The following is a 20,669-nucleotide window of genomic DNA, read 5'->3' as shown; positions in this document are numbered from 1 at the left end:
AATAATACTCGACCTACCCAAACCCAAATGTTTAGGCCACCCGGAAGAAAATGTGGTAGGATTCTAGAGCAGCGCCGAAAATATTAACTAATATTATTATATTTCCAATTTACGCATAAAAGGCCAAACGAAAAATCTGCGACCAAGAGCTTTCCAAAAAGGCCAATCCGGCAACCCTGCAGTACGGTTTTAAAGAGTGAAGTTAAAAGCGGACAACATTGACATATGTTTTTCCCGCCATTTTGAATGTTATCAGTTGTCATTGTCACATAGAATATGTTTTTAGTATTCTATTGTTACATTCTTGTCGTTATGCATTTAAATTAATGGTATATCAAATCTAACGTAATACGCTTGGGCTTTAAAAAAAAAACATTTTTCGGTCGTTTACGTCAAACCAACGACATAGAAACAAATGAATGGAAACTCCTCTTTATATGTCGTTGGTCAAACAGTGAAGAATAGAACATAACTCGTTATCCGCTTCGGCACGCATCTTTGAAGTAATTTTAAAGTAGCCTAAACCCAGTTTGGGATTGTGTTTTGTATAGGTTTTGTCATTTGCTAATCGTAAGTAAAAAAAAAACATTTTAAAAAGAGAAAAAACTTTGTAGGCTCTATAGATTAAGTAGTCTACTCGCGACCCCCAAACTCGTTACACGACCCCCAATCATGGGCGCCCCCAGTGGCATATCCAGGGGGCGCGAGTTCTTACCCTCTTTTTGTAAGTGATATTATCGATTTTTGTTCGTTTTTGTCATGGTTTAACAAACTGTTTGAAGCGGCGTGCTTTTAAAGTAATTGGGTCACGCGTCTTAATCTAATGCGAAACCAAAATCGAGTGCAACACGCCGTTTTTCGTCTTTTGTTTGGTCGACCGTAAACGCTGGAAGTTTTTCTCTTTTGTTATTTGTTTAGGTTGACTGATTAGCAAGTGTGTATTCTACAATTGACAACGCTAAGTCAAACCTTCTTTCTTTTTTCTCGCTAAAAAACGTCGAGTTATACGCAGTATGTTCCTCGCTGTTCGGTCTCTGCGCTAAAATCCGATGTTAGTGTAACACCGTTTCATTTGTTAAACTGAAGCAGATTCTTAAAAGCAGGTATAATGGTGACTGTCGTGCGCGTTTCAAAGTCTCCATTATTAAGTAATGACGGTTAACGCAAAATTATGCTCTTTAAGCATACTCTTAGACAACGTGCTAAGTGTGCAATGGACACAACTTATTTTCCCTCAACCGCGGCTTGTAATTTAGCTGACTTGGCACACAGCTCGGCGCAATTGTTGCGCTAATCGTGGCATAATACCACCAGGAAAAAACTTTCTTCGTTTAGTATTGCAGGTGGTGAAGACAATTTTTTAGCGCTCGTTCCGTTCATGGAAAAATAATGCGCTGCCGATAGTCGAATTATGTGTGATTCTACCACAATTAATCACAGATATTTCACGGTCTTGGTTTTTTTTTTGCCTAAGTTACCGTGTTTCGCAGCTGGCGCCTGACAGGATTGTTGACGACGCACGTGCATGGTCGCTTTTGCTGGACGTATTTGGCTGTTTCTAATTAGTTTTTTTATCAAGTCTTGCAATCACCATTCTATGACTTCATACTGTCACTGTTTTATGACGTCATTATTCATTAAGTCAGACGAAAAATAGGGGAATTCCCTAAGTTGAAAATTCAGGATCCCCCTTTTTGATTTTCCCCTGATTGCCCCCCTGGAAAATGTTTTGCGGGCGCCTCTGCCCTTGATGGCAGCTCTGCCTTAAGTAAAAGACCTATTCGAGCTATCCTGAAGTGTATTTTCGTATTCATATGCCAAACTGGTTCACTGCTTTCTACACAAAATGACTATAACGATACAGCTCAACAACATCCATCAACAAGTTCACCTAACCTACACCAGCTTTAAACAGTGAAAAATACACTTTGAACTGTCGACCTCCGGCCATAAAGCCACGGCAGATTAACCGAATCTATCGATCAATGCTGCAAGCAAGTATGGCCGGAGGTCGTGAGTTAATTCAAACCTTACTGCAGGCTAGTTGTTTTTATTGCCTGCCTTGCTTGCATCATTGATAGGTATTGATTACCTTAAACTCACTTTGACGTTGTAAATTCTTTTCTATTTGTTTTAGTAATAAATAATGCAAAACAGAGTAGGCCTACGGTACATTGATTTCGAAAACTATTTTCTTTTATAATTTCCTAAATTTGTCGGTTTCCTTGTCAAGAAAACAACAAACAAAAGTTACTCACCGACCCATTATATTCGCCACCTTTTTAGAATAGGCTACGTTTTTTATTTTTTTTTTTAAATTATTCAATGAAACAAAATACCAATAATTTAATATTAATAGACACAACATTTTAGTAGCGTTTAAATGGTCCTAATAGTTTATGAAAAATATGTAAAAAAGAACTGATCTGTATAGCATAGGAGAATTGAGGGGGCGGCACCTTATGCCTCAACCCAAGTTAAATTTGCGCTTGGCAGAAACTTTCGGTTTTTAGTATTTTTTGTTAATTTTTAGCAGTGTATTCTGCCGCTATGCATAATATATTATGTAGGCCTATAGCGCCATGTAATCTCCTAATCCACGGGTTCTCAACCTGTGGGCCACAGAGCATTTTGAGGTGGGCCACAGAGCATTTGGAAACTTGTAAAGTTTGTGAAAATTTTAGTTTTATTTGTTTAATTCTTTAGTTCGTTTTACAGTACTCTCTCAAGCTTCGCTTTGACAGCGTTATGTGTATAGGTCAGCGTTTCTCAACCGGTGCGCCGCGGCAAGGCTGCTAGGTGCGCCGCGAACGAAAGGAAAAAACATGTCGAAATAAGTCCAAAATTAATCGGAATACGACTTTAATGTACAAAATAACATTTTTAGTCTCAAAGGCTGGAAGTCCCTTTAAAGATATGCAACTATAAAACCCATTAAAATAAAAAAGCAGACAATTTAAGAGAAATATCGGTACACCTCAAAAATTTCGCGCTTGCTTCGCTCGCAAGGTGCGCCGCCAACGTTTTCATACGTCTCTAGGTGAGCCCCCAAGTAAAAAAGGTTAAGAAACACTGGTATAGGTTATTATAAAATATTCTTCTTTTTTGATATTTTTAAGTTATTCTTGATTTCTAACACATTTCAGTTATGTAACCAATTTAAGCAGAACTTTAGGAAGTGAGCCACGAACAATTTTCAAAACAAAAGACGACCATAAAAAGGTTGAGAGCCCCTGTCCTAATCTCTTCGGAGTACAAGTTTCGCTAAATTAGACTTTTAATTTCATGATATTAAGCAAAATGCTAGTCTTTTTACCTTCAAATCTAAAGTTTTGCTACAAAATATACGCAAATTTTTGCGCTCAATGCGATTCTACTGGATGTTAGCTGAATATTTGCTCACAAACTCAGACGACAACAATAACACGTATTTCTAAGATTAACCTTATTGTTTTAAGATGTAACTTTGTGACGTCGACAATCAAATTTTATGATTTAGTTTTCATACCTATAAGTTGCTGCATACTGGTATGTGGCAGCAAATTTTTTGCGCCGCATATGCAGTTGCCAGGCCACGGCTCCCCCAAAATGTCTGCCCCTGCTATTATACAGATTCGACGTTTACAGTTATCTTGAAAAATGGCGAGATAGAGTTGGCATTTTTTGGAGCAACGTATTGTAAACTAAGATCATCCAATCGGTAGTTCGTAAAACAAGAAAGATTTGATCTTTTCAATGCTTAGAGCATTTTAGAGCCCACACGTCATCAAATGTCTATTAAAATTAACCCGCACACAACCATGAATTTTTTATTGTGTTAATAAATAATACTTCATACATTCTTGTTACATTGATTAGTGTCAACATAACTTTCTGCATGCTGAACTCAATCTAAATTTCTTGACCTGTTTTTTAAGATAACACACAGTTTATGCCGATAAGTTTTTAATAAATTTCAAATTTGACTCGAACAAAACAAGTGGAGTGACATTTTCTATTATAGGGTGCGTCGCAAACTGAAAACACATTTCCGAATGCATCACACGATAAAAGTTTGAGAACCACTGCGCCGAGGCACAATACTCATTAATAGGTTTCCGATAGATTTGATGATTGTCACAAACAGGCTTACACAGAACAACTTAATGATAAAAAGGTACTAGTCTTTTTTAAATATAGAAGAGAGCAATTGCGTTGTATTTGGCATGTGGTTGTTTGAATATTTTTTTTGGAATGGTCTAACGTAAATTGGTAAAATAAAAAAAAAATCGGGGTTGGTTAATAAAATTTGCTAAATATGTTGATTATCCTATAAATCTGCACCCATTTGTTAGGCATTTTCTGGTGAGCAAAATAAGGTAAGTTCTCGAGTATGTATATCATATGAATTTGCATCAATTTGTTGGGCATTTTCTGGTGAGAAAAATAAGGTAAGTTCACAGTACCGTGGTGTTATTTTAGTAGGCAAAAAATCATGGTCGAAACGAGCCGCCTTTGAAGGGTTTTCTGTTAGGGCGGGACAACACAAGTGCACCACGGCCAAGTTTAAGGCGTACACCTTTGGTCTCATTTGAGCTCGAGAAAATCAACCCAAAGTCAAAGTTCGATTCTCTGGATTCCCTTAAGTGCACTCCAGCTTGACAAAACACTACATTTGAAACTTGTTTGTGCGCCTGTGTATTTTCAGGTCATGCGTTCGGTTTACAAAACTGCACAAGTCCTAAATAGGCAACGAAGCCGATATCGGATGGGGTGTTTAGTCCCATTTTTTTAGCTTACTTTTGAGCTTGCCAACATCTTTCTAGTGCGGGCACCACCTTTTATAGTTTAATTTGATTTCCATTCGATAATTATTTTTGAAGCATTTATAATAAAATAAAAACTAAAAAAAAATAAAACTGTTGCTTTTTATGGAATTGTGTCAATTAAACCGTTATTTAACAATTACAATTAAACAAAAAACGTGGAAATCACTTTAAATACTTATTTTGTAGAAAAATATATTATTATTTTATTTTAGTCGCTCAAAAACTATTATATTTTGCAAAATAAGGTAATGGTTAACACGAGAGTTATAAACTCATTTGTTTTTGTTTTTCCAAACAATAAAAGTAACGACTAATATTTTGCGAATGTTACATTTTCGGATCAAGGCAGCAACATCCGCGTTGGTGCGTTTGTTTGGCGCCAGCAGTAAAAATGCAGCACACCAACAAGTGCGGTTATTGCGGGCAATCCAGCGGAAACTTTGACGACCCTGTTTTTTGCCGCGTTGTAACTTTGCGGAGATCGTCGGTTTCGGGAAGTAATTAGCGAACATAAGGGGTGAACTTCGTTTAAAAGTTTCGCATCAATGCACTCTGCCGTCACGCGAGTGGCTTGGCGGGCAAGCCAGATTTTTTTGGTTTTGTCAAATAAAATAAACCGACATCAATCGAGACTGTCGGGATTTAAGCCGCGCGGCGCCAAAATTGCGTTATTCGTGTTTGCGAATTTGAAAACGATCAGTTCCAGAGTTGAAAGCTTGCTGGACACCAGTTTCATTTCTTTGGCTTTTTTCTGGTTTATATTAACAAAACACAATCAAAGTTTTCAAGTGCTTTTGCAAAACTGGACAATGGAAAAAAGCGGTGAGTTGTTTGGTGTTTTTAATTATAGATGACCACCGTATAAAACGATTCTAACATATTTCAATTTTTTTTATTTAATCGATGTTTAGTTGTGATAGTAACTATATGAGCACCAACTATAGGTTGTCGATCAAAAACAATATTGTTTTTAGTAGGGATGGTTATATGGCTTTGTTATATTGGCTTGACAGTAATCTAATCAGGGTGATCACAAAATGCATACACGTTTGGTTTATGAGACTTGAAAAAGACCTATTAGAACCATTGTTGCCTTACAGATTCTTCTAAAGAAACTTTTACGGATGGCAGTGAGTCGCGAGGAAAGACTAAAAATAAGTCTCTCTTGCAAAGATACAAAGAGTCGACTTTTGAGGAGATTTACATGGTGGTGATTCTGCCGCTGTTATGCGAGTTCAGCGCCACATTTGTGTACACCATGTGGGGTTCGATGCCCGGCCCACCTAACAGACCGGATGTCTACGTATCGATCAACAGGTTGCATGATAAGTCGTGCCAATTTTGGTGACTTTTATAGTCCTTGTTATTACCTTGATATGTCACCAGAGCGTGTTTTCAGTGAAACAATACCTGGAAAGTTTAATCTATATGGCTACTTTCTTAGTCTTTTTACGAAAAATCATGTTTGACCATTTTAGGAGTAATTTCCATATATATTTTTTAAGTTAGCGATTGCCTGTGGAATTTTTTTTTTGAATAGTATATTTTTTTCTATGTTTATAACTAGCAAAAATATTTTTTACAGCTTGCTAGAATCAAATCAATTAGCAACTGTAATCAACGCTATTAAAATAACGAGATATCACTTATCAGTTAAGTTTTCAAAAAAAGCTCTTTTCCGTTTATAGAACATTGTTTGCGATAATTAACGATTAGTTTGAAGGCCATTATTAATGTTTGATGGCCATCATAAATATCACAAATCAACTTCGTTTTAAAGTTTTGTAAATAGTATGGCGCAAGGTTTTAGTCAGACGTAGTAAGAATATGAAAGCCCATATAGAAGAAGGTAACATTTTGAACGTTTTAAACTTCTTCTTAATCAATTTTAAGGTGGAGATAAGGAATGGATTCTGTGTATATAACATAAGTATTTAGTCACATTGTTTTACTAAAGAAAATGTTTTGTAAATGCGTTAGGAACCGTGTTGCGAACGATCAATGGTTGCAGTATGTCGTAGCGTTTTATGTCGTTTTAGGACCATCCTGCCGGGCGAATACGCCGCTGACTATGTTGTTAGTACGCTGATGCCTGCAACCCAAACTGCAATCGCCGTTTGGTTGCTTATCGTCGTCTTCACGAAAATGACGTAAGTTATTTTAATACTATAAATTTAACCCAAACGGTTTGTTTTTCGTGGTTTGTTTTTCAATGATTTGACGACCGTTTGTGTAAATCGATTTAGCCAGAGATTCCAAGTTTAATTAAACTTACAATTCATTTTAAAGATTGATTAAGTGTAGTTAATACAATCAATTTATTTGTTTAGTTTCTATTCAAGTTGCAATGTATACTACTGGTTGGCAACACGCGGCTCCGGAGCCGCATGCAGCTTTTTCGTACCCTGGTAAAAGACAGACTATTTCCCGTAAAGACAGACTATTTAGAAAAAAAAACTATTAGCCCACATACCTGATAATGAAACGTTAGATGGTAAACGCGGAACTGTACAAATAATTTTATCCGTAGTTTGGATTTTTATTAAAGTATAGGCAATTGGGTGGAGAGTAGGTTTTAGTTTGATGAAAGCGGCACAAAACGGCTTTCTTTTTCTAATGGTTGTCGAGTGGTATATGATTAACGTATCTTTGTTCGCAATACTACCAACCGAAAAAGTTGGTCGACGAGTTTTATACGCTATACAAAAGTGGAACTCACTATAAATTAATTTAAAAGGTTACTTCTCCAAAGCAATGTAGTGCGGTTTTTTTAATATATTACATAATGAAAAAATATCGTCATGTTTTTCTGTTTTTTTTTTAACTAAAGAAAAGACCGCTTAACTTAAAAAAATGAAACAAAACAAAGTAAGTATACTTGTATAGTCATTCTTTTAAAGTAAAGAAAATAAAGTATTCTTAATATTATTTTCACAATTGCTTTAAAATATCGAAGTCGATTATTACGTTTTTTTATTAGGTGAACATATATATATATAATTAATTGCTTTTTTAAGTTTATTGCTTGCAAATATTGTCTTGTTCTATACGTAGGCCTATATGTTATTTGCATTTAAAATCGAAAATTTGCATATTGTTAAGGCGGTTTGCTAAAAAACTACTTAAAAGCAACGAAAAAAACGGACAACGAAAATATTTCTGAAAAACACGCAGACTGATCAACTTCAATCCGATTATTTCACTGTCGCTGATGATAGTCGGGGAACTCAACCCTCTACTGTTCGTACCGTACGTCCTGGTACAGTTGCTTGGAGCCGTGGCGGGAGCCCAAATGACACTGGTATGGGCAATTTTTGTTATTTAGCGGTTGTAGTAATGCAAGCGGAATTTTAAAAATAAATGGAAACTAATCCGACGCAAGTTTTAAATACAGTTTGACGAAGGTAATTCTGTGTTCAACCAAAAAGAATTACGAGTTGGATCATTGCTTTTAAATACAATTTAATAAGTGGCACTGAAGCAATTGACGTACTGCACAAAAACGCGAAACTGAGAAAAATAGTAAAGTTAGCTTGATAATAAATTGCAAAGCCAAAAAGGTCGAGTAGATCGACAGCATCTTGATTAAGACGTTTCGATACGAGCTTGTATCATCTTCAGTTGATGTGACTGAGAAGCACATTAAGCATCACTTATAAGAGATGGGACGCAATTGTTATCGGTCTGAGTTTCGAAGGTTGGGCCATTATTTAGCACCTTCAGGTGTTAAACAGGCTTTTGCCCTTTTTGGCTTTGCAATTTATTATCAAGCTACATTACAGATCCGTACATAGTGTAACCTAGTAAAATAAGTTTATTGAATTTTCTCCAAACTCTACTTGGACTTGTAAATTTACGAGCACTCCAAAATTTTTAGTATTAACTTATTTTCCTTTAATAACCTATTTAGATCTAAAATATTATAGTTTCCAATTATTGATCGCTAAATTTCTCGCCTAATTTATACATTGTTGTCAGCAATTTCAATTTTAGTTCCCCGTGAAATTTCTAAGGGAGTGTTATTTAAATGCGCTATTAATTTCTTGGTTGGTTATTAACCAATAAAATGTATTATCCGTGCCGTGTACATTTGTGTTTTGTCTCCCAACTACAGCATATACAAAGCATTTCGATGCAAAAAGCAAGATTGGTATATTACCAGCATTTCCTTTCAGGTGCGTAACTTTGTGCAGCACCATTAGGTTATGAGCATTACGATTTGCTTTAACCTGAACAAAGTTTATACACATATAACAAGCACGAGAAGTAGAAAACTCCTATTTAATTTAAATGTGCTAACGACGCCGACATTTTTGGCAAAAATTCATACGAGCTCTTCTAATCAATATTGAATATTTTAAGGCCGACTTGGCTCTAAACTAATTACAAAGCCCCAAAAGAGAAAAAAAGTCTATTTGATTTAAATCGGTCAACGTCGTTGATATTTTTGGCAAAATTGCGTTCTAATCAATTGAAAAAGAGTATGAAATTTTGCCAAAAATATCAACGTCGTTGGCACATTTAAATTAAATAGGCTTTTTTTTCTTTTTTGCGCAGTTTTGTAATTAGTTTAGCGCCATATATTTATACTTACAATAACAAACAAGTGCTCAAAATGAAAACTCAAACAGAACACTGATTCGACCGAAAAAGACTCTGACGCTTTATTCCGTCCTCGATTTATTCACAGACGATGAAAGGCAGCGAGCCAGGTCCGTTTCGTTTGGCATCTTGGGCTGACCTTAAGACTGTTATCGCCACCGAAATCTTCAACACCGGTATCCTGGTTTTCTTCGTCCTCGCGATGGTGGTGGACAAGCGGTTTGATGACGTCACTGGATCGTTGGCCATCGGATTTTCGGTGTTCCAGGCCGGGTTGCTCGGGTAACGATGACGTTTGCACGTTTAAAATCTTGTTCAACTGACCTTCTTCAGCGGACGTAGAAGTATACGCTGGACCTGGCAATGGCGGATTAAGGGTGTTTTTTAGCGGAATTGTCCTAAATATATCTCGACTCGATTTTAGTTTTGCACATTTGTGCATTAGTAAAAAAATATGCAGTTCATGTATGTTCTAAATTAAGGTATCCCTAACCGTTCAGTATGCGACACTTTTAATTTATTAAAGCTTTACTTTCCAAACAAATCATTTCTTGTTGTTTGCTTCGGCCGGTATTTGCTGACTAATGATTGTTTTAATGCTTTGCACTATTTGTTCAGATTTCATATCAAAGAGAAAAAACAACATTTTTATCAATGAAAAATTGTTTGTACATTTAATGTCGTCCAAATGCGACCCAAAATTTTGTTGCGCGACCAACATCCTGGAAAGCGTTTTTCTAAAACAATAAACTTTTTTATTTCGTTAAAGAAAAATAATTGTATTTCTTTAAATCTCTACCTTAAACCTGTATGCGTATCAACACATATTTCAACTGTATTGTTGGTTAAAAAATGGACATATAATAAACTTCATGTTTGGCAGGCGATGGGTCGGCGCATTTTGCATGAACCCAGCCCGTGCCTTCGGGCCTGCTGTCGTGCTTGGAGAATGGGATAACCAGTGGGTGTGGTGGCTCGGACCCACCCTTGGTGCGTTGCTCTTCACAGTCATCTACATGTGAGTTGCTTATTTTTTATTTTTTTATTTTTAAGCAGGCGAACACGTTTCCTTTCTTTGAACGCTAGAGAACCCCAACTACTTTGAATTGTTCTAACATTAAAGTCATCACCATTAATTTTACAATTTATTGTGTAATGATTTGTTGTGCGATTAAATACATTATTTCACCAGTTTATGTCATTACCTGGAAAAATTCAACTTTCTGCACCAAGACTTTAAATCAGGGGTCGGCAACCTTTTCTAGTCGCGGGCACCAACCATACCCCGAAAGGTCTCTGTGGGCCGCACAAAATGTTAACTAAGAATTGTGTTATTAAAATGTTAGAGCAACTGTGAATCACACGTTCCTCGGATTTTTTTTTATCCTTACTATAAATGAAAAGTGTAATAAAGCTACATTAAGGAAACGCGACAACCTTAATAGATATATTTTAAGTACGGGTGCACCTGGAGAACGAAGCGAGCGCACTTTTTTGGGTATACCGGCATTTTTTTTAAATTTCCTACTTATTTCTATCACTTTGCCGAAAATAAAAAATGTTAAAAAATATATATGTGAAACGTTTTTGACTAGGTTTCCGTTTGCCGCGACGCACTTGGAAGCCTTCCATCTAGTCCAAGACAGCATCATAACCTAAGCAAACTGGACGTGGAAACATCATAAATTTTTCGCCCGTACCAAGTTAAAATAGTCAAAAAGTAGTTGAAATGGACTCGTGTCTAGTTGTCAAAGAGGCGGCGGGCGGAATCCGGCCCGTGGGCCGTAGGTTGGCGACTCCTGCTTTAAATACACGAACATTTTGCCGCCTATAAAACGGTGAAACGCAACAGCAACCAACAACTTTTCATAAGAAAGCCAATTTAACGTAACAATGGTCGGGAAACTACTACAAGTTCGCAGTACGGAAGTTGCCATTTAAGCTTAAAAGTTACCTACAGTGCTGTTTGTAATTATTTTTTTGTGAACATTTTATAAAATTTTGCCATAAGTACTTTCATGTAACGTCCCCTTATGTGTGTTCAGCGCCCCCCAAATGGGAAAAAGACCCTCGCCAACGCCCACAAGGGGGCGGTACCGCCCAGGTTGGGAACCTCTGGTATAAACGAAATGAAACGGAGCAATCCGGCTATGCCTTCCTTAAAAGTGTTTTTTTCCAAATTGAGAATCTAATTATGTTTCCAGTATGTCTAAGTTTAATCACCAATTTTTTTATTCCAAAGCTATCGTCGCATCATTGAAAATGAATTTTTTGTAAACTTAAACGCCATTAGGGCTTTTTTTGCTTTGCGCGAGTCATTTTGTAAGGTGTTTCTCAAAGTAATGTGTTTCTAAAAGTAACACCTCTCTAGTCGAAAACGTAACAAAGACTAATTTTACATAAAGTCACGTTTACATGTTGTTGTGAAGTATCGTTTTGACATAACTTTGTGACATCTCGTTACCACGTTACTTTGTGATGTTACCTCTAACGAAAGTTTTACAAAAAATTGGTCTGCAATATAATGATTTTGTGTTATTTAGGGTACTCTTCGCTCCACAAAAGATTGTGTGGATTTTGAAGATATACAGACGCTTAAGAAAGCCCCTTCCACCTTCAAAAGAAGATTTATAAGTATCGTTCTCAAACCAATTTTCAAACAACTCACAGCTAAACGACTGACCATGTGAAACATCTTCTTACACACTCAAGATTTTGATTAAAGGCCACGGCAATTCGACTGAAGATTAAGAAAACACAATACACTTTAACGAAAAATCTTTTGTTTAGCCGGCTGCTCTATAATGCCTTTTTTAGCAAAAACGTAACCCAGCTAAGGCATAATTACGAGCTATTTTACGCACAGCTGTACATCAATTATATACTTTGTTATGCTTTTTCGTTTGTATATTGGAAAATGCCATATGGATATTTTACACTGCTTATTTTTCTTCCGTTTGTTATTTAAATAAAATTAAATAAAAGCAGAACACGAAACCAAAGATACCTGTTTTGGCGCCTATTTTATTAAGCATTTCTTTTTACACTTTACTGTTTGCGGAAATTTTTCAGCAATGCATGAACTATGTTTATACTGTTATCAACTATAAGTTGTCATTTCAAGCTATCTAAATGGCGTTGTTAATAATTTTATTTGGTTCGCTGGCGTTTTGTTTTTGTAAGTTACAGTAATAATTATGTGTGAAAGATATTGTTTCGTATTTTTTGGAGTTCAGAGTTTTTAAAGGTTGCACCAAGTTTTGTAGATTTTGTCCGTCATGTCCTGTAACCCAGTGGTCTTCAACCTTTCTAATAAGTTACCCCAATTTAAATAAATGAAATTAGAATTCACAATGCGTCCCCATTCTGTTTTCATATAAGAATAAAACTATTTCAAATAATGCGGGAACAAAGTAACACGAGCAACTGTATAGGCCCACACCATTCCAGAGAACTGCGGCTATAAGCATGTGCAACAAAACGATTGCCTTTAGGAAGTTTTATTTAACATACGAATTTGAATTTACCACAAGAACGAAAACAAAAAATGCACTTAGTTTTTGACAACAAATTGCATCCATTGCCATGGTTGCGTGTACATATCCACTAGGTTGTGCAAACGCGGCCCCACTTTACATAAACATAACCGGATGTCAGGCTTTACTTCCAAGCAATTGAGATGTTTCGTTTGTAATACGCTCAAAGCCTACCCCTTATATCTGCAAACCACGTTGCTAAAGTTTAGTAACAAAAAGTTGACTTTTTGAAAAACAAGCTCTTTTATATAACTCATTGAAGGAATTTCACAATCAAACAATTTGCCAAGTGCGACATTCGCTGGGTAAAAAGAAACCTAATTTTTGTCAAAAGTCACGTTAGCACATTTAGTAGCGTCATTGTGAAGTAAACAAAATACATAAATCGTACTAAAACAGCAGGACTATGGTGAGTTATGGCGACCCCTCAAAACATTTTAGGCGATCCACTTGGGGTCGCGACCCAAAGGACGGAGACCACTGCTGTAGCCAGGGCTGCGGAGTCGGTTAAAATTCACCCGAGTCGGACACACAAGTCCGACTCCAGCCAAATGTGCGATTTCGTGGAGCCCGAGTCCGGCCCAGACTCCACAGCCTGTAATCCACAAATTGACGTAACTAATTTAACGTGGATATTCAGCAATCCACTTAAAGGGGTGCGGTATTATTCATTCACTCACAATACATGGTTGGAAAATATTCCACCATATGCTATTCCACCTTTACAATTTCCAGTTGGCGGCCATATCAGCTTTGAAATTTGGTACTGCACATGGGCATGTCGGACTCGGGACTTGAGTAGTTTTACGTGGTTTTACTCGAGTCCCGAGTCCCAAGTCCGACTCCAGTAAAACAAACCGACTTTTCGAGCCCGAGTCTTTAGTCCGACTCCAACTCCCCAGCCCTGGCTGTAGCCTACCCTTGATCATCCAATACCATTTCGGACAATATTAGTTTATTGTTTGAACCATTACAGTTGACTATATAATGAAATATACGTTTCTTAGAACTGCGTGCCGAAGATAATGAATTTTTAAACGTAGAGTGTAACGAATACCAAACATGTTACTTGATAGGAGTTTTACGGTTGTTTACTCTTCTTTGTTACTGGATTTACATTCCGAGAGCAAAGGCAATTGTTTTACAAGGATTTTGCATTACAAGAACAAACGCAATAGTTTTACAAGGATTTTACATTCCAACAGCATTTACAAGGATTTTATATTCCAACAGCATTTACAAGGATTTTATATTCCAACAGCAAAAGCAATTGCTTTACAAGGATCTCAATACATCCAAATGCAACAAAGTTTACAAAAAGCCTTATCCTTGACTGAAGGGCCAATCCCAAATTTATCTTATGTGTCAGTGGTTGCGTATTTATTTTCAATCGTTGCATCGGTTGCTTTGGAGCTGCCGTTTTCGTTGCGTCGCTTCCTGTAAAAGCGCTTGAGAATCTGCAGTGACCAGACCTTTTCCCGGGGTGCTGCAAACATCCTGTATCGAGAAAGTGTTTTTATGTTTTTTATACTGGCTCTGTTCAATTTGGTAAGGGGCAGTAGGTTTCCTACACCTTTTACTAAGCTAACGTATAGAGTAGATAAATTTGAAGGTCGCGAATTTGCAGACACAGAATCAATTCAACGCCGTTTTTTTAAGTTATTAATTGTTTTTCAATGCGTCACATAGTTTAAATAAACTACAAAGGTTGAAAAAGATCAGCTTCAATGTGCCTCTGGCTAGTCCCAGTCATGTCATTTGTGAAATAACTTAAGTCCAAGTCAAGTATTTTTCCCAGTCCAAGTCATCAGTTGCCCGAGTCAAGTCCCAGTCAAGTCATTATTATAGCAGGTCATCTCCAAGTCAAACCACGAATATAATAATAAAACGACACACCATTAAAATAGGTAAACTCGTCCGATTATAAGCAATACTTTAACTAAAAAATAACAAACAAAAAAAAATGTAGCAATCTAATTGTTTTATGAGCAAAACTTGCGATAAATAGCTCAATTTTATAATAAAATGGTAAATAAAAACACTTAATTTCAACCCAAGTCATTTGACTCAATGACTTAAGTTTAAGTCAAGTCATTTGTCTAAGAGACTTAAGTCAAGTCAAGCAATTTTATCAAAATTACTTAAGTCAAGTTAAGTCATTTGAAAACAGTGACCCAAGTGCACTTAAGTCAAGCAATTGACCTAAGTCAATACAACACTGTAAACACCCTAAATCAGTGTTTCTCAACCTTTTTAGTATACGCACCTGTCAAATTTCAAAACAAATTTTGCGGACCGGTGGACCTTCAAGAATCAAAATCAATCCAAAATTTAATTACGCAATAGTATACAACTAAAACACTTCTTAGCTTTCACATACAACTGGTCTTAAGTTTAAGACTTAAACGAGTTGTAGCCTACTTTTAAACAGTTGCAGCATTATGACGTAAAATGAAGTCCAAAGAATATCATTAACTCTATTTACGTCACAATGCTGCAAATTACGGAGGTGGCGAAGTTCTAAATTTGATGGATAAGCCTTCAACATCTTGAATTTTGCAATTGAGATATCAAATTTTAATATATTTGCGGAGGAAATTAGACGCGGACCGGCACCAGTCCACGGACCGGCGGTTGAGAACCACTGCCCTAAATAACCTATCGTCAAAACCAAGCGATAGCAAGTTACCCTCGAAAGAAAATCATAAAACCCTTCTTTAACTATATACTTCGACTATAGAAACTCAAAATAATAATAATTGCGTTCCCACTTTTATAAGTGATGCTTTGCTTTACTTCTCAGTTACATTAACTAAAGGTTATACACGTTCGTTTCGAAACGTCTTAATCAAGATGATGTCGATCTACTCGACCTTTTAGGCGTTGCAATTTATTATCATTTCTTTATCATTTTTTTACAATCCCTGGAAACTTCAAAACTCACATGTAAATGAAGGTGAAAAGAAGAGAACCGCACGCCGGGCCAACCCACCAGACCCAGTGGTCGTCGCACTCACCCATCACCAAAGCAGGACCGTAGGCGCGGGCCGGATTCAGGCAGAATGAGCCCACCCAGCGTCTGCAAAGCAAACGTTTTGGTGATTTTGTGTTTCCAGAGAAAAGCGCCACCCAGAAAGCAAGGTATCTATATGCGCATTGCCGAGTGTGCCAAATGGCGGATTGTGTTAAATACGCGATGACTCTGATAGAGCTAAGAGAATAATATGGTATGTTTACATTAGAAAGGTTGTTTTAAAACGAATTTGTGTAATTTCGATGCCTATTTTGTACAAAACTAATAGTTTACGCAAAAATATTTTGTTCGTATATGACTACTTATGTGTTTAGGATGGCGCAACATATCTTTTAAAAAAACGCTGTTATTCATTAAAGAACTACTGCTATAGAATTTAGTTTTAGTAGATAGTAGTGTTGTATATTTCGAAGTTGACTCTTGATTGTCAAACCTTTTAAAGAACAGAGCATCTATTGCAATAATCATCAATTAGGTGTAACTGTTACAAGACAGATGTTAACTTGTCGAATTTTGATATGCTAGATTTATCAAACATTCTTTTTCTTAACTCTATGTTTTTTTCAAAATTACACAAAAACATTAGGAAAATGGTTTTAAATCTACCTTTTGGCTGGTTAAGCACTAGCAAAATGTTTTAAAAGTATTTTTTCTTCTTATTCTTTTCAATTTGAGAGCAACGCAGACCCCACAGATTTGTAAAACCACTAGGTCTGTTGAAAAACTTTTGGCACTTATAGCGTTTGGTGGCGTCACTGACCCAAATAATTAAAACAAACCATCAACGTGAACGCTAATCAAACCTGTTAGCCCAAATCAACCATCACCGCTAAAACTGATCGGAATCGCTCCTGGTGTATTTCACATACCCGGTGAGAATTGCTTGGAAAACGGTAAATCCGATTGCCATTGGGCCAGTGGCCTGGTCATAGCGCTTGTCCAGGGTCATCGCCAGGGCAAAGAAGACCATGACGCCCGTGTTGAAGGTCTCGGCGCCGATAATCGGGCCAACGCTGGAACCAGGCGCCACTCGGAACGGACCGGGCTCGTCGCCCTTGATCGACTGAAATCAATTTGGTCGAGAATTAGATCTAGGCTATGCGAGGCGAAGTCATTTTTTTGTTTTATCGTTAAAGGCGAAGTTGGCTCCAATCGCACAGTTAGTATATTTAATTTGCCGAAGGCTTTTTTACGCCTATAGGTTTAAGCTTCGTAACAATAAACATTTTTAATCAATTTGCTTATTTTGGGTTAAAAATTGTTATACGTTGTCGTCGAAACGGTAAATCAACGCGCACTGGTTATCGGCGTGCACTTTTATACTAGCAAGTTTGTAGCCGACAAGGCCAGCACCATCAAAAGGTGAAATAGAATGGTGACGTGGAATAGTCTCCACTCAAATTCTGTGGGTGTAGAGGAAGGTTGTATGACATTCCCTGCTGTAGGCTACATCCACTATATTTTAGTCTTGGGGGTGGGTGGAATATATATTCTGTGGAGTCGGAGCCGGAGGCGAGTTATTTTCGCTGGAATCAGGTTTGGGAGTCGAGGGTAGGACTCGACTTTATTTTTTGTTTGGAGTCAGGCTCGGAAGTGACTTGACTTGACTTAAGTCTTTCGGAAAACTGACTTGGGTTGAAATGAGGTGTTTTCATTTAGTATTTTGTTTATAAAATTGAGTTATTTACCCTAATGTTTGCACCCCTTTTGCTTGCTACATGTTGCGATTTTCTTATTTTTTTAGTTGAGGTATTGCTCATAATTGTACGAATGTACGTGTTTAAAAATTCTAATAGTTTAAAGTTTTATTTTTATGTGAAGGGAGTTAACTCGCTCTAATAATGACTTGATTGGGAATTGACTTGGGCAAACCATGACTTGGACTGGGACTTGGATTACTATATTCAAAAATACTTGACTTGGACTTAAGTTATTTTACAAATGACTTGACTGGAAATAAGTCATAATGACTTGTTATTTACAACACTGGTGTAAACCTATTTTATATGGGCCATGGCGCAAAAAAGAGTTTTGCCGAATATAAAAGTTTTTACCTGTGCAAGGAACGCTCCAAACCCGGAGCCAAATAGTTGTGCCAGCACGTAAGGCACCAGCATGTAGGGAGAGAGAATTCCAGCGATGACGAACGACATCGACATTATCGGGTTGAACTGGATGATTCTGGTAACGAGAAGGTTATTGAATAAGCGCTGGAGCTCCTTTTATATCCGGGCCTTTTCTACCAATAGGTTTTGGGCGCTCAAAAAGTTACATGTAATACCATGCACGTGATGCATTATAAGCGGATTATTAATTTTTAGTTTAAAGCGCATTTTCGAGAATTATTAATCACACAAGTTGTTTTTGCAGTTATTTTTACACACTCTATCTATCTGTCTATAGGCGATGCAAAGTATTTCATAAAATATATCTATACCCGACGTAACAAAGAAATGACAAAATTTTACTATTTATAAGTCTAAGGTATTTATAAACATCGTAGACTTTTGAAAAGCCTGTATATTGCACGCCACGTAACCGTAAAACTAGATAGGTTAATTGTACTGGGCATCATCTACACTCCTTTAGCTTAAAAGGTCTTAGATTAAAAGGCCCCTTGGCACCCTTCCCAGTGTTTTGATTTAGTCTTGTCAGGCCATTAAACAAACAGATGGGAGTTAACGCTGTTTGTCATGCTCACGGGGGTGTTATAGCCTTCATAAAGCAAAGCCTAAGAACCACAGCCCGAGTTTTTCTTAACAGCAATAAAAGAGTCCAGGCAGTTACACTTACGTTATTTTTATGAACACGACAATGATCATCCACACGGCGAATCCTGCCTGGAGTGCTGGAGTCAACGTGCTCACCACATAGTTGGCGGCGTATTCGCCTGGAAGGATGGTTCTGTGGGTACACATAATGGTTTTTGTTTCACTGTTTTAATGGCCTTTAATTGTTGCCTTTGAAGCGCAGGTGAGTCATGACGATTAAAAATTGGTAAAAGTATCACTACTTAGTACAATAGCCAAAGCATTTGCAAAAGTAAATAACTTCAAATTAAGTTATATTCGACTTTATTATTTTTTTTCGCTTACGTTTTATCTCTAATCATTATGACCCAGGGAAGATACACTATTATGGTAGTTGTTTGCAATTAGATTCTATGCAAAACATTTGTACTAATTTTTACAAGTTTTTTTTTATTTTAGGCGTTTTGCACATCTATAAAAGAAGGCGAAGAACTAAGTCATTTACTTGGCTATAGAAAACATGCAAGTATATACAAGCAGAATAAAGTTGGTTATTGCTTAGGATAAATATCTAAATATTCTTTCAATTACTAATTAATTTTAATAAGGCTACCGAAAGTTATTTATTCAAAGTGCGTTTTTAACTTGAGGCTAAATTGTTGTTTTAACCACATATATGAGCTGCACATTTATCAATCTATAAAATACATCAACCGTACACGAAGCGATTGAGCCAGTTTTCGTTTTTTTAATGGTTCCGCTTAAATCGTGTTTTTGCCACTCAAAGTTTCGCGTAGAAAACCCACGCAACAGCGGCGGTGTTCTATTTCCAAAACACCCTCATAGTACCAAGATCAGCGACGCGAAAAATACTGCAAACTGAACTCAAAAGAACCAAAAGTTTAACCACATGTTCTACTATCTCGGAACAAACAACGAGCGAACTTGCGAACGAAGACAACAAAAAACTAGCAACGAAAAGAAACCAAATTAGTTAAACTTAAACAGCGCAATCACAGAAAAACTAGAACGCAAAACAGCAGATACCTGTTAATAGACTCGTACACGTCCGGTCGGTTTGGTGGGCCGATCAACGAGCCCCAAAAGGTGTGCAGCAAAGTCGCTGCGAACTCGCAAAAAATCGGAAGGAAGACTTTCATGTAGAGTTCCTCGTAACTCGACTCTTTGTAACGTTGGTACAAAGACTTTTTGCCATTACTTTGACCGTCGTTGATGACCACATCACCCATGTTGTTCGCAAGTGAAGCAACAATGTTAAACAAAACTGAAAACAAGTATAAAATATTGTAACGTTAAACGAGTATAAAACATAGCCACGAATGAAACTAACTGAGAAACATTTTTTGCACTCCCCTGCTGATAACCCATCCAAGTTATTATAAGAATGTTTGTTAAAGGTAATCCTGCCTGGACTGTATATGAACAATATTTTTCGGTGTAACTCAAAATGTTCATTTAGCAGAGGTGCCAACTATTCAAAGAATAACCTGTCAATAAAATAATACAACTGTGATTTCGCAAAACGAATACTACTAGCAAGAGGTACCAAAAAAATAATCTTTTTTTTATACGCTATAGCCTGCCCCTTTTCCCGAAAATTAAAATACTTGATTATATCTACGTTTTAAAAATTATTAAACATTGTATCCGAACAATTTACAGGCAATTAGATTCGAATTTATAAACAATCTCTACGTAAAAACTGCTACTTGCTTAATAAGATTTCAACCGCAGATGCGAAAAATGTCGAACCATTCTCGCAAACTCTGCTGAGTCGACAACAAAGTTGGGGCGCTAATAGTGCTGTGTCACAAAAATGCCCCAGACGTCACTCGCTTTCCAGCGAACCGCGACCTGGATTCTGCTGCGTAAGCATTTCAGTTCGGGGGTGAAACGATGCGAATCGTTTCAAGTTTCA

At 36.9% G+C, this 20,669-nt stretch overlaps 2 protein-coding genes across 2 annotated transcripts; one reads left to right on the top strand and one right to left on the bottom strand.

Moving 5' to 3' along the window:
* The first annotated feature begins 5,575 nt into the window (after positions 1–5,575).
* On the top strand, positions 5,576–12,725 carry LOC146169686 (aquaporin-8-like). Its single transcript, XM_083389530.1, has 7 exons — positions 5,576–5,630; positions 5,909–6,125; positions 6,848–6,958; positions 7,983–8,109; positions 9,499–9,692; positions 10,294–10,428; positions 11,954–12,725. The coding sequence occupies exons 1-7, from the start codon at positions 5,618–5,620 to the stop codon at positions 12,042–12,044; spliced, it is 888 nt and encodes a 295-aa protein (XP_083245656.1). The 5' UTR covers positions 5,576–5,617; the 3' UTR covers positions 12,045–12,725.
* Positions 12,726–12,900: 175 nt separating this feature from the next.
* LOC146169685 (aquaporin-8-like) lies at positions 12,901–20,011 on the bottom strand. Its single transcript, XM_083388999.1, has 6 exons — positions 19,778–20,011; positions 18,774–18,884; positions 18,035–18,161; positions 16,850–17,043; positions 15,891–16,025; positions 12,901–14,443 (listed from the first exon to the last, which is right to left on the bottom strand). The coding sequence occupies exons 1-6, from the start codon at positions 19,978–19,980 to the stop codon at positions 14,305–14,307; spliced, it is 909 nt and encodes a 302-aa protein (XP_083245125.1). The 5' UTR covers positions 19,981–20,011; the 3' UTR covers positions 12,901–14,304.
* Between the last annotated feature and the right edge of the window lie 658 nt (positions 20,012–20,669).

Source organism: Ascidiella aspersa, chromosome 1 (assembly GCF_963924565.1).
Source record: "Ascidiella aspersa chromosome 1, kaAscAspe10.2, whole genome shotgun sequence".
Classification (NCBI taxonomy): Eukaryota; Metazoa; Chordata; class Ascidiacea; order Phlebobranchia; family Ascidiidae; genus Ascidiella; species Ascidiella aspersa.
The sequence above is the reverse complement of the archived record's forward strand: the minus strand, read 5'-3'. Positions and strand labels throughout refer to the sequence as shown.

Excerpts from the sequence above, each read along its gene's own strand:
- LOC146169686 (XM_083389530.1), top strand. Across the intron at positions 6,959-7,982 it reads GTCGTCTTCACGAAAATGAC|ACTGATCAACTTCAATCCGA; the intron begins GTAAGTTATTTT and ends AAAAACACGCAG. Across the intron at positions 9,693-10,293 it reads TTCCAGGCCGGGTTGCTCGG|GCGATGGGTCGGCGCATTTT; the intron begins GTAACGATGACG and ends CATGTTTGGCAG.
- LOC146169685 (XM_083388999.1), bottom strand. The coding sequence starts at position 19,980 with ATGGGTGATGTGGTCATCAACGACGGTCAAAGTAATGGCAAAAAGTCT. Across the intron at positions 18,162-18,773 it reads GTCGTGTTCATAAAAATAAC|AATCATCCAGTTCAACCCGA; the intron begins GTAAGTGTAACT and ends TCTCGTTACCAG. Across the intron at positions 16,026-16,849 it reads TTCCAAGCAATTCTCACCGG|ACGCTGGGTGGGCTCATTCT; the intron begins GTATGTGAAATA and ends TTTGCTTTGCAG.